Below are 13,545 nucleotides of genomic sequence, written 5' to 3'. Positions count from 1 at the left end.
GGCAGGAAATAGAAAACCGATACCAGAGCAAGGGTTCTCCGTCGTGGCTGATCCTGAGCGCTTTCTTCACTTTCGCGGAGCTGCTCTTGGTCGCAGAGTTGAGAGACAATAGAATGCATTCCTGTGCTCAAATTTATGGATCGGGGTCGACTGCAGCGGCCTGGAAGCATCCGATCCTCTGTAATAATTAGATATGTATCTATATCTCTAGGACGATTGACTGTGGCAGCAGAATCCTTCCTCAGTCCTTCACTGTGGTTATGAATTTTACTTGGGATATCAGCTGATCTGTGAATCGTGTCCTGAGTGTGATTGCTTGAGCATTTCGAGCTGTGTCCTGAGACTGTTTTTACCTTACCCATCACACGCTTGCTGGATTTGCGCGCTTGGGTATTGTCAGTGTCGGCCTGATTCATGGCAGGGGCTGGAAGAAGGCTCGTTGACTGTGCCTCAGTACTCCTTCCTGATGTCCGACTGCTTTATTAGCATGTTGATCCGCTTCCCCATTGTATGTGCGTAGGATATGGTAGAATCGGATATTTTCAAAATAATCGATGAGGAGAGTGATGCGATGGAGATGCTGTTGAAGACTACTGTTTGAGGATATCCTGTAATGGTTCATGTAGTCGATGATTATAGAGGAGTCTCCTAGAACAATTGCATTTTTGATTTCCCTATTTTTTAATTGCAGCAATCCTTGATACAGAGCAAGGGCCTCGGCATTATTATTTGTTTTTTCCCCTAAACTCCATTCATAGCTGCATATTTCTCCTCCTGATTCATCTAATATAATTCCTCCTGCACCTGCTGGTCCTGGGTTGGACTTGGAGGCTCCATCAAAGAAAAGGATTGGACAGTTATTGCTCATTATCCATCTTTTGAATTCCTGAGATGGTAGCCTTATTTCCCATTCTTTGGTCTTATGTTGGAGTTTCATGCCATTTCTCTGAATACTCTGATGTTGGCCTGGGCTACCTAGTATATGCCTGATCATGAGCCTCTCTTCAATTGTATAATCAGTTGCTTTAATGGTTCCTGAACATTTGACAGCCATCGTCTCCTGCGCCAGTAGATGAGCACTGCTACATGTTTTCCTGACATTGCCTTCTTTATTTTGAAATATTTTCTTGTTTCTAGTGAGCCAGATTTTCCAAAGGAGGTTGTGGGGGATGATGTCCCAGGTTCTTTTGACAATCTTGCTCCGCTTTTCTTTCCAAGGGCAATTCCTTCTCCAGTCTTGAATTGTCTCAGCAATGTTTTGCTGAGGATGCCATGTTATGTTGCCTAGGTTGGCCATGATAGTCCAGCATTTCTTCGCAAAGGCGCAATCAAGAAAAAGATGGTGGATGGTTTCCTCCTCGGAGCAGCAGTTAGGACAGATTGAAGGACCATGTATCCCTCTCTTTCTCAAATTTTCCGTAGTGAGAATTCTGCCCTTAAGCAGCAGCCAGATGAAGAATTTGACCTTTGGGATGGCCTCAGACTTCCAAATTGTTCTCCATTGATTCCAGACCGGTGCCTGATAAGTATTGTTGCAGATGAATTGGTAGCCAGATTTAATGGTGTAACCTGAGCCCGTGGGGTCCCATCTAAGCCCATCTAGAGCTCCTTTTTTAATAGGGGCTCTGTTTTGGAGGTTTTTAAGGAGGGCTTGATAGCTAGATTCCAAGTGTGGGGGAATAGCTGGGAATTCCCAGCTAAGCCAAGCACCACTCTCAGCGTCCCATTTTGAAATTTGGTCCAGCCTTTGAATGCCTTTGCTGTGAAGGTAAAGAATGATGGGAATGGCTTCTTCAACAGTATTTAAGGGTTGAAGCCCCATGATTTTGTCAGTGGCATAATTAATACTGCTCCCATCCCCCGGAATCTTTGAGGTGTTTTGAATAAGAGTGGGGATTGCTTTCTTGCAGAGTTGCCAGATTTTGGTGGAGTCTCTTATAGGAATATCAGATTCAAGAAGTCTTTGTCTGTGGTCCGAAAGATATTTGCATTCAAAGACCTGTTTCCACCAGGCTTTTGGTTCACTAATAAGTCTCCAAGCCATTTTAATCCCAAAGGCGAGATTTAGTATTTTGGGCATTCTGATTCCCAATCCACCTCTGTCTGGAGATTGAATTACACTTTTCCAGTTGACCAAATTGTATCTATTTTTTTCTTTTTTCCCTCCTTGCCATAAGAAATTACGGAGAGCAATTTCTAGCTTGTTGTGGAACGAAGCAGGAGCTTGGTAAAGAGTGAAACGATATAAAGGTAAGGAGGAAATACCTGATTTAAGCAAGATTAATCTGCCCGCTGGGTTAAGCCATTGAGTCCCCCATTGCTGTACCTTTCTTTTGACTTTGTCTATTATTTCATTCCAGGTGGACGCTTTAAGAGCGCCCAAGGTGACCGGCATCCCAAGATAGGTGAAGTGATCCCAGGTTTCTTTGTAGGCTACTCCAAAGATATTGGCAATATTGTGAGCTGTTTGGTTGGGAATGTTCCATCCATAGATGCAGCTTTTCTGAAAGTTAACTTCTCCTCCAGAACACTCCATAAATTGATCGAGGAGAGCTTTGAAGCGCCTTGCTATTGTGGTGGAAGCCCCACCAATAAGCAGGGTATCATCAGCGAATTGTGAGTGATTGATGTTTTTAACTCCATTCCCAAACTTGATACCAGAGATGAGGCCGACTCTTCGGCTGTGATCGAGGTTGCTGCTGAAGGATTCAGCCATCAAGATGAAGAGATAGGGAGAGAGAGGACATCCTTGCCTTAGTCCTCTTGAAGATTGAAAAGCTTCACAAGGGCGGCCATTAATGAGAGGCGAGATCCAGGGACCAGAGATGCATGCGGCAATGGTGCTTATGAAGTCAGAATTAAAGCCCATTTTTCTCATGACAGCGTACAAGAATGAGTGTCTTACTCGGTCGAAGGCGTTGGCTAAGTCAAGCTTGAGGACGAAACCTTTCTCTTGTCTAGAGGTGCTAGAATGGATAGCTTCTTGAACCAAGGAGATGGAATCGTGAATTTGCCTGTTGGTCATGAAGCCCCCCTGATTTTCAGATATGACGGAAGGAAGCAAGGGCTGGAGTCTAGCTGCTATGATTTTTGCAAAAATCTTATAAGAAGTATTGCACAAGGAGATTGGTCTAAATCTGGAGAAGGAAGTGGGCCTAGTTTCCTTAGGAATGAGGGCAAGAAAGGTTGAATTTGTGAAACCCCCCATTTTCTTTTTTCTTTGTATGCCTTTCATCATTTTTACAAGATCTTTTTTTATCAAATGCCAATGGTCCCTGTAAAAATTAATAGAGAAACCATCTGGACCTGGAGATTTATCTGGTTGAAGAGTCCAGATAGCTTTTCTTATCTCTTCCTCTGTTATTTCACTGTTCAGCCTCTCATTCTCCTCAGCAGAGATTTTTCCTGGAAGGTGTCGAAGGAAGGCCGTATAGTCCATGGCGCCTTGATTTTCGGTGAGAAGGCACTTGTAATGATGGAAGGCTGCACTTTTAATAGATTCCTGATCTTCATGCTGGCTGCCTTGACTATCTGTAATAGTGGTAACAATGTTCCTTGATTTTTTTACTGTGGCCTGCTTATGGAAATATGCCGTATTTTTATCACCTTCCTTTAACCATATTTCTCGCGACTTGAGCCTCCATTTGATTTCTTCCGCCCTCTTAATTTGAGTTAGCTATCCCTGCACTTCCCATTCCTTACTTTTAAGCTGATTAGTGAATCCGTGATCTTCTATTTGTTTATGAATATCTTCCAAACTCTGCTGTATTTTTTCCTTTATTTTTTCTGGTTCTTGGTAGCTAACTTTTGCCCAATCCTTGAGTACTTTCCTTGTGTTTCGAAGTTTAGTTTCCCAAATGTAGTTTGGGGAGCCCTCCACGTGATTCTTCCATGTGTCTTCTATAATTGACTCGGCCTCAAGGCTGTCTCTCCACAGTGGATTGTATCTGAATGGGATTGGTCCCAAATTGGCATGGGAGTCCATCGTTAATAGGATGGGGAAATGATCTGAGGCTGTGGCGCTTAGAATTTTGGTGTGACCTGCAGCAAAGGAGGAGAGAAGGGAAACATTAACCAAAATTCTGTCCAACCTTTCCATAATGTTACCTGGCCCCAGTCGTCTATTGCTCCAAGTGTATTTTCTATTTTTTGGGATGATGTCCATCAATTCGTGTTCAGCCATGATGATTTCCAGCTGCCTTCTGAAAGGATCAGGGGTGAAGGCACCCCCCCTTTTCTCATTCGCGTGGAGAATTAAATTGAGGTCTCCAGCAAGGATAACATTTGAATTCTGCTCCTTGTCTATTTCCTGCTTCAATTCCTTCCAGCATTGTTCCTTTTCCCGGAAATGGTTGGGGATATAGACATTGTAAATAATTAAGTCACAGCTTTCTTCCTTGTTGACGAGGTTGGTCCTGATCCAGTTTGGATTGAGGACAGAGGATATGCAATTCCACTGCTGCTTATTCCACATAGTGGTGATTCCTCCAGAGGCTCCTCTGGAATTGCTACTGATCCCTATGAAGGATTTTTGTGCTTCTATGATTAACTGCATATCATTCTGGTTTTGCTTGGTTTCCTGAATTAGAACAATTTCAGGCCTTTCTGAATGAAGGAGGTCTCTTAGGGCAGCTGTTTTAGAGGGGTGCCCCATACCCCTGCTGTTCCAAGATAAAAGCTTCATCATAAGACGTTCGAGCGAGGAGGTGCTCGCCTCTCAAGTTCTTTAGCTGCTGTGTCTTTCTCTTGAGAACCTGTAATAAAGGAATCCATAGGGGTTTGTATCCCGAGAGCTATGTCCTTTTGCGTGCTTTCTTCCCGATGCTGCTTGGCTGATTTTCTTCCTGGTCCGGGTTTCTTGTGGATATCACCAGATGCACCAAGGTCCTTGGAGGAACTTCTGGTAGTTCTGATGGGCTGGGGTCCGAGTGCTGGCTGAGATGGGTTCGAGGAGATCAAAGGAGGCTCAATACGGGTCAGTACTGGTTGATCAGATTGAGGGCCATCATTGGACACTTTCGATTTGTTTTTAGATAAGTTCCTTTCCACTGAGTGAGGAGGGGAAGCTTGGAGGGGGGAAGAGGGAGAGATTCTGGGGCCTTTGGGGAGGGAGGGGGAGATGGAAGGTCCTCTGAAGCAAGGGATCCAAAGGGGTTGGAGGATGAGGGGAAGACAGGGGGAGAGGGAGGGGTTCCGGAGTGAGGCACCTCAGACTCAGGGGGAGGGTTTGCTTTCTTCTTTTTCCTTACTATTTCCCATGCTTCCTCATGTGTTTCAGAATTATTGTTATTGACATCTGGTTTAGATTTAGGACACCTATTTGCAAAATGACCGTACTCATGGCATACCTTACACTTGAAGGGAAGTTGTTCATAGTCCACCTGTTGAATATGCGTCCACTGATCCACTCTGAGCTTAACTGCCTCTGGAAGACCTTTGCCCAAGTCTACCTCCACACAGATCCTCGCACATGCATACATATTTTCCTTTGGTTCAGATCTGTCCACATATTTACCTATTGCATTTCCAATCGCTCGAACAGTTTCATCAGCCCAGCAGTGGAGCGGCAGATGCGGAAGGCGAACCCATACAGGGACTGCGTTGGGAACATCCATTTCTGGATCGAAATCCGGGGTCCAACGGTTGAGATAAAGGCCTCTTGTGTCCATAAAGTATGGCCCATTCCTGAATATTAGATTGCGATCCTCCACTGATTCGAAAAGGAAGGTAAAGAACCCTCTTCCACAGAACCTTATGGCAATTTTTCCTTGGACCATGGCATTCCAATTTCTTTCCACCCAACGTTGAACAGATCGAGGGGAGGGCCATAGCCCCGTGAACTGGCCAACCAATCCGCGTTCAGCTAAGGCTACAGCCGATCTCCTTGGAAGAGAAAGGGGAAGAGGGATTTCCGGAATTTCATCAAGTTTTTTGATAAATTTGGAGGCAGAAGGTCGGATCCTCTCAGAGTTATTTTCAGGGACGAGAGAAGCAAAAGCTTTCTCAAAATCGGGCTGGTTAGAGGCATGAGGGTCCATCGGGAGGGAAGCTCAGCGAAAGGCAAGAGGGGGGGGCAGGAGGCCCAGGAAAACGAAGAGAAGCAGCAGAAGGCTGCCCTCAGGGCCGCGCGAACAACCAGGGGCGGGCAGGAGGCCCGGGATGCAAACAAGCAAGGAGGGCGCAGCAAGGAGAGCCCGCAAGGGCCTGCAAGCCCGGCAGCAGGGCTGCCAAGCTCGAACGGGGGCGGTCAGGGCTTTCAGAGGCGGGAGAGCTCCATCTCCAGCACGCGATCCCATCCTCATAGATGCAATTATTAATACATATGTCTTGTTGTCTTTTGTCTCCCAAATTGCATGTTCATTCTCATTATCAAGTGGCTCTGGTGCAATTTCTTTTCCATCACTATCCTTCTTGCCTTGACAAACTTCCCACAAATCATTAAAAACAAGGGCACTTTAAGCTTTCTAAACCACTCTTGATAGTTTTCATTTCCCTTAAAAACAACTCCAACAATGGAAACTATTGAAGTCATAATTGTTATGTAGCCGAATATTCTTCATATTCTTTCAAATTCAAAATATATGCAATACTTTTCAAAATATATAAATTTGTTTCTCCTCTTGTTTTAACAAAGTTGGACAAAGTTGACTTTGTGGTTTAGTGGTAAGTTTCAAAAATAGCCTAGCAAAGAGCTAGGTTCTAATTTTATTAGCCTTAAAAAAAAAAAAATTACCAATGACCTCTTTAAAAATATGTATTTCAAATCACCAGAAAATTGACCACTCTTTAATTAAAATCTTAGCCATCAAAACATATATATCCCTCTTCAATTAAAATTTCAGCCACCAAAATATATATACACCAAAAAATATATATCCCCCTTCAATTAAAATTTCAGCCACCAAAATATATATACTTCATTTTAAGTCTCTTTCACAAATATTTCAGTAATTTATTTTTTGTATTCTTCATAAATCTTTCTATAAAAAACTTGTATTATTCAAGCTTTGTATCATTTTCAGTAAAAATTTTGTATTCTTCAGAATTTTTTTTGTATTCTTCAGAAATCTTTCTGTAAAAAACTTGTATCATTCAAACTTTGTATCTTTCAGACATCTCCCATTTGCAGTAAATGTATCTTATTATCCTTCATAAATTTTATTGTCATTAAACTCATGTTTACTGTGGAAAATGCAAATATTGTGATTCAAATGAACTCCAGTAAATGTAAATACTAAAAAATTTATGCCACTCAATTTCTCCAATCGTCTTTCATTATGGCTGAAATATATGACACTTACAGAGAGTCAATAGTTTGGGCATCCCACTGCATTGCTCCACTAGATTAACTTTCTGTTGCACTCTATCTTCACAGTTCACACTCCGAGTCTCCTTTACGATAGACTTCAAATACATGGAGTTTAGGAACAAGTCAACCAGGGCTCTGATACCACTGTACAAGCCCAAATAAACTCCACAATAAAAAAACACAATGAAAGAGCGTCATATTATTGATAAAATTACTTATTTATACAAATTTTATTTAGGTACAAGACAATTGTGTCTCGGTAACTTATTAACCGCAAAAACGGAATGTAAAACTAATTATATATTATACAATATACAATAACAATCCCGAAGGATTAGTTAACATTAACTTCCTCCTTCCCCTTGGTGTAAGCACCCATGTATCTGCCTCTTGTTGGCTTTGCTCCTTGACTTTGTATTCATATTCTGATCTGTTTTCTCTGTCCCAGTGGGCTCTGCTGCTTTTACATTCATAATCTGTTGTGATCTACTCTGCTCTCAGACAACAGTGGATACTATGACAGGAACCACAACTAACGATGACTGGCAAGAGCCTGCTTTAGTCAGATGAAAACAATGTATTCAAGTTTTCCAAGTAGCCATCGTCCTCCTGATCGAAATTTGTATCAGCGATTGAAATGGAGATATGATAGTTTGAGACATGGTAATATGGAAAATGGTTTTCAAAATTGTGCCATGTTTCATGAAGATGCATTATTTACCTGAGAGGAATTGGTGCAGATGTGGAATGTAGAAGGTCTGGTTAAGAACAAAGAAGAGGACTATTTATTGGACAAAGGGCATAGTTATGTAAAGTCTTTTGTAGATCGTTCTTGTTACAGTTAAGGAAAGTTGTATTTTAATTTTGAGATGTAATTCAAGTTCACAATGCCCTCCGAGACCTGGAAATTTATATTAGGAAGAATGAAGAAAACTATGTATGGAGCAAAGCAAATGCTTCAACATTTCTCCACATCTATTCCACCACTAGTGATTGCAGAAGAATACATTTATTCCACCGCTAGTGATTGCAGAAAAATATCAACTTGGGGCGAATTCATTTTACCTCAACATTCCCTAGAGTGTTGGACTTATCTCCTCCAAGGAACAAATGAATGTTGTTATCATTGTAGCGGTTGTCACAATTTGAGTTGGACCGAAATCAAAGATGCAGCGAGTTAAAATCCAAAACGTTTCAAATAGAATGGCTTGAAAATTTGAAGTATCTGAATCTTTTTAATTGATCTTGTCCGAGAAGAAATAAAAAATGATTTTAGAGGAAATGCCCAACGTCTATAACCTTTTTATTTGTATCATTTAGCTTTCACATATTTTTTAATTTCTTTGAGATATTTGTTTGCAATTTATTAATGATTTATTATATACTTTTTATTTTAGTTAAAAATTTTAGATGAGATAGTTTCAAGAATAAATATTGTTTTAAATACAAAGTTTTATATATTATAATGTTAAATGCAATACTTCACTTGAAATCTTTCTCACGATTACAGTAGTTTGAGTTGAATGGCTAGGCTATATTGCATTTCATTAATATTTTCAATTTTTATGTTAGAGTCGTTAGATTAGAATGTTATTCCTAGTTATTTATATTGAAGTTTCTCATTTAAGATAACTTTGCATTTATTTTGTTATTTATACTTACTTTGTTACAATGTATTATACTCATTATTGATTATGCTTGTTTTTTTGGGTCTCTGCTTCGTGTATTTTCAAGTTCTAATCTCCGCTAAAGCAAGTTGACACCAAAATCTTGGAAAATCAAATTTACAGTAAAATCAAATTTACAGTAATAATTTAATAAGTTGATTAGGTGGCTGGTCATCTTCATGTCCTACTCGTTGCAGGCCCACCATCAATATTATAATCAGGAGCTCCACATTCCTGGGTAGGTTCATTTCATGATTCTATTGTCTTTTCCTTTTAGCCTTTCATGTATAGGCAATGGAAAGTTAATGTAAAATGAATATTAAGAACCCCTCAAAACTCTAGTTTGAAATATTAAAGCATTAAGTTCAGTGCCTAAGCCCTTGCACATTTGCAATCACTTCAATCATTTCAAATGTTCCAAACAATAGTGGGAGGAATGAACAACTTAGGCCGAGATGGAATTTTGGAAACTCTTTGCAGGTTGTCACAATGACCAGTTACTTTTAAAACTTACAAATCATACACATTCCTAATTTTGCAATATAAATTTAGAACTTTAATTGATTTTCACCCACGAGCATCATAAGTAATCTTTGTGACACTCTGGATTATTCATTTGACTATACTTTTATTGTCAAAATTCAATCTCAATCTTCAGATTGTGCAACTTAATGTAGCCTTGAGTGGTAGGCACCACCACCAACAACCACTTGGGTCGCCAAATTAAATTCAAACAAAGTACACAATTATTGACACTCTGGATTATTCATTTGACTATACTTTTATTGTCAAAATTCAATCTCAATCTTCAGATTGTGCAACTTAATGTAGCCTTGAGTGGTAGGCACCACCACCAACAACCACTTGGGTCGCCAAATTAAATTCAAACAAAGTACACAATTAACAGCTTAGAAGCACATTAAAAGACACAAACACATACAAGGAAGACTGAATATGCAGAATCAATGATTCAATTACACTGCAAATTTATGAAATTACATTCTTAAGGTCTCAATAGGCTTCTATTGCTAAAAACAACTACCAGATTTAAAACTCTTTCTTCAAATACTAAATACAAATCCTTGTTGGTCTAAAGTTTTGGTGAGATCTACAGGAACTTGATGGAAAATCAAACAAAAATTAAATTCAACCCAATTTTCCTCTATCTCATGCTGCCATCTTCTCTTCTCTTTTGCTACTATTCCTCTGTTTCTTTATTCTTCCTCTTCCCTTCTCCTTTGTATTTTCTTCTTCTTCCCCAAATTCTCTCATGTCCCTCTTCTTCTCCATTAATAAATCCCTTCACTAAAACTTGTTGTATATCCAATGTTCCTCACTTGCATGTACTCTTAAAGCTTTGGGTTTCAAATTTATGTCAAGTGCGTTTTAGAACACCCTAAGCCTCAAGGTGTAGATCAGTTGGTGTTAGAGATCTTTGCAAAGGCAATTGGATCAAACCCCTCTTAAATTTATATACCGAGGGGTTGCATTTAGTATGCCTAAAAATTATAATGAATGCTAGGTAAGCACAAACCTAACCCAGTGATCAATTCTGTCAATTCAAAAAGAAATCTAGTGCCAATAGAAATTAAAGGCCAAATGGAAAATTAGCCCAAAAGTAATTAGGCCGTAAGGCGTTTCCCTTTGAAACAAATTAACCCAGCCACCTCTGTGTCCTATTCTACATCGTGGATTTGTGTGTTAGACGATTGAAATAATTTTCATCGTTGATCCACAATCAAAATAAGTTAATGAATAATGGAAAAAAAACGGTTTAGAATGATCATGTATTTGTCTCTCTCTAACGGTAATACACTCGCATAGTCTCTTTCAATATAATGGTATAAGATCACTTATTTGTATGGTAAATGATCTCCTTACTGAATTATCAATTGCCAAAACTGTTAACCGCCTGAACTGTGAATGGATTCATTTATTTCCACTGCCTTCCTTTTGCCTAAAATATGAGGTGAGTGATCATGCGCATCAAGGTGGAGGCGTTGGTGAATTAGACAATCTCCACGCTCATCGTCGATGGGGAAAGGGTGGTACAAGAACACAGAGTGGCGGGTAAAGTAGGTCGCTGGGGCAGGGGGGGTTTGTTGCCCAAGTTTTGCAGCATGCTCGTCTCTTACAATAATGACAATTTCAACGATTTTTCAAGGCTCGCAATCGTTGAAACGTTGTGCACATTTTTCATTCACGTGAAGCTGCAAATATTGTCCATAAATGTATTTTATTGAATTTTCTTATTCAAAAAGCAACCCGGTACTAGGTAAAGCACTTGACTTGCACATCCATGACCTAAATGAAAGGTAATTCTCAAGAATGTAAGTAGTATTGATATTCTTCAGGTATAGTTAGCCAATTTCTTAAATTTGCATTCTAAAATACAAATTCACAATCTTGAAAATTATTCCTAGAACTATTAACCATGTTTGCCTGAACATTATTGATCGATTTTTTGTTGACTGGTGAATGAAAACCTTTGCAAGAGCAAGTATTTGGTTTCTTGAAATATGATGCTGAGTTTCAAACTGCAGGAAAAACTTATCACATTGATAAATGTATACTTTTTTACAACATGCATATTTTAAACATGTCAACTTACTAGAAATCATCGGTTTCTTGAGGAGTGATGTCTCCACTAACTCGATTTGCTTCACTAACTCCAGTAGCCAAGGCAAGAATATCTAGTGTTATTTACCAACTCCCACTCTTACAACCCCAACTTAAATGCCTTGGATGTATTCCACCTCTTCCATCTGCACTTTCCATAGGAAATGTATAGCTTGAATGAGAAAAAGAGTCCCCATAACCTTCATTGTTTTCTAATCCACCATTGCTTTCATGTGCTTCAAAATCTGCCAATGCTTCAACACCAACAGTTGGCCATGAAGGCTTATGACCTATTTCAAGGTCAATTCCTCCTTTACCCATGTTAGGACTAAGAAACTTCCCCCCTAAAGGAGGAGCAAAAGTATCTTGCAGTGTAGAATAATTTTGTAACTTGGCTCAAAAGTTATTCTTCGACAGTGGAATTTTTGTAAAACATATTTCTTTGAAATTCTATATTACTCCTTTGGTGTAATGATTTTCTCTTCTATCATATCGATCTCTGAAATTCTCATATGTAGTCTGATTTGTACTGATCAGATAGAGATGAAATAACATAAGTCAACCAACAAACCAAACTGAAAATAATGTGTATAGTATGAGCACAATTGGTGCATGTGTTTTTGGCATAGATTTCCAGACTGTAACATCATCTGCTACCATAATTTTCTTGGTATATACCCACCAAAAGGAGAATACATAAACACACAACAACGTTGTTGAAAAAACAAACATAAAGAAGATTCACAAACACATATTTTGTATGAGGTAATCGTGGATGTGGAGTCTGCCCACCTATTGACTCTGGTGTCAAACTGGAAACATCATAACCTTCTTCAAGCTCAGGAGGGTGTGAATTTCAAGGGAGTATTCCAGGATCTCTTCTACATTTGAGAAGAATAAGAACCAAAACGTATATGACCATTACGGATACTCCTGCATGATGTGAAAACTTGTCCAAAATTTTTATTGCAACAAATACACATAATATTGTTGTTGGAACGAGGATGAGAACAAACGTCAAAACCAGTGACCTCACATCTGGCCCAAATATAAACCTCCCAGTAAAGAAAAAATTATTGCTTCCTTTCCAAGATTGATATACTCCCTTGTCGCTATCAGTTTGGTCCATATTAGACCCCCCATGTCCGGAATCTGAGGAGGTGGATTTACATACATCTGTTCTGAAAGCCTTCTCTTTCACCCCCACATTAATTTCTTTCCCAAAGAGATCTGCAAGAAACGTTGGTTGTATGGGTCAAACCCCAAATCAATGGTCCCCTGAAGACCCGAACTAATGAACACCCGTTAAAAATAGTCCAAAGATTGAAAATCAAAGTGGATGGACGCCTGGAAACTAGAACTGACGACCTCCTTTAAAAGCAACCCTCCAGAAATAAACATTTAAAAAAAATCATTTTATTTACTGTTCTAAATATGAAAATATTTTAAACACCAATGTCCTTTTAATGATTTATTAAGTTCCAATTTTAATATTTTATTTTTAATTATTGTTGTTTAGTCTACGAGCTTATATTTGTAATTGGACTCTTACAAAAGCGAAATTCCCGTAGGTCCAGGTGTATTTGGAACAATGAGATAATAGTATCCAAGCAAATCATTCGAATCCGTACACTACTTTAAGTGTAAAATTAATTGGCTTCAAATGGGATGATATATTGCAGCTAATGTTGGATAAGTTGCTGAAGCTAGGGGGATATTTTTGTCTATTTTTCACCTATAGCATATATGTAATTCCATGAGCAATCTTGTCAAATGCATGTGCTGGGATATTGCTTCAAACATAGATTAGATTATATTGTTATATGGTTTAAACCTCTCACAAATAGTTGTTTCTTGAAGAGAGATCGAGATACCAAACCACCTTTATGCAGTTTGGTCTTCCTATCATTAGCAGCTTGTTACCTTTGGCATCTAATAGTGTTTTTGAAA

The 13,545-nt window shown here is 39.3% G+C and overlaps 1 protein-coding gene and 1 pseudogene across 1 annotated transcript; both read right to left on the bottom strand.

Annotated features, from left to right (window-relative positions):
- Positions 1–412: 412 nt before the first annotated feature.
- LOC149149577 (uncharacterized) lies at positions 413–6,038 on the bottom strand. Its single transcript, XM_089442518.1, has 2 exons — positions 5,349–6,038; positions 413–3,574 (listed from the first exon to the last, which is right to left on the bottom strand). Exons 1-2 carry the CDS (start codon positions 6,036–6,038, stop codon positions 413–415), a joined length of 3,852 nt encoding a protein of 1,283 aa, XP_089298644.1.
- Positions 6,039–11,586: 5,548 nt separating this feature from the next.
- Positions 11,587–12,771, bottom strand: LOC149149576 (putative protein S-acyltransferase 7 pseudogene; annotated as a pseudogene).
- Positions 12,772–13,545: the final 774 nt, after the last annotated feature.

Source organism: Pinus tabuliformis, chromosome 9 (assembly GCF_031772625.1).
Source record: "Pinus tabuliformis cultivar Carrire ecotype Pingquan chromosome 9, CPIR1, whole genome shotgun sequence".
Taxonomy (NCBI): domain Eukaryota; kingdom Viridiplantae; phylum Streptophyta; class Pinopsida; order Pinales; family Pinaceae; genus Pinus; species Pinus tabuliformis.
This window is presented reverse-complemented; position numbering and strand designations above follow the sequence as displayed.

Coding starts and splice junctions, on each gene's coding strand:
- LOC149149577 (XM_089442518.1), bottom strand. CDS start 6,038: ATGGACCCTCATGCCTCTAACCAGCCCGATTTTGAGAAAGCTTTTGCT. Junction 3,575..5,348: donor AACTTCCCTTCAAGTGTAAG/GTATGCCATGAG, acceptor TTCCATAAGCAG/GCCACAGTAAAAAAATCAAG.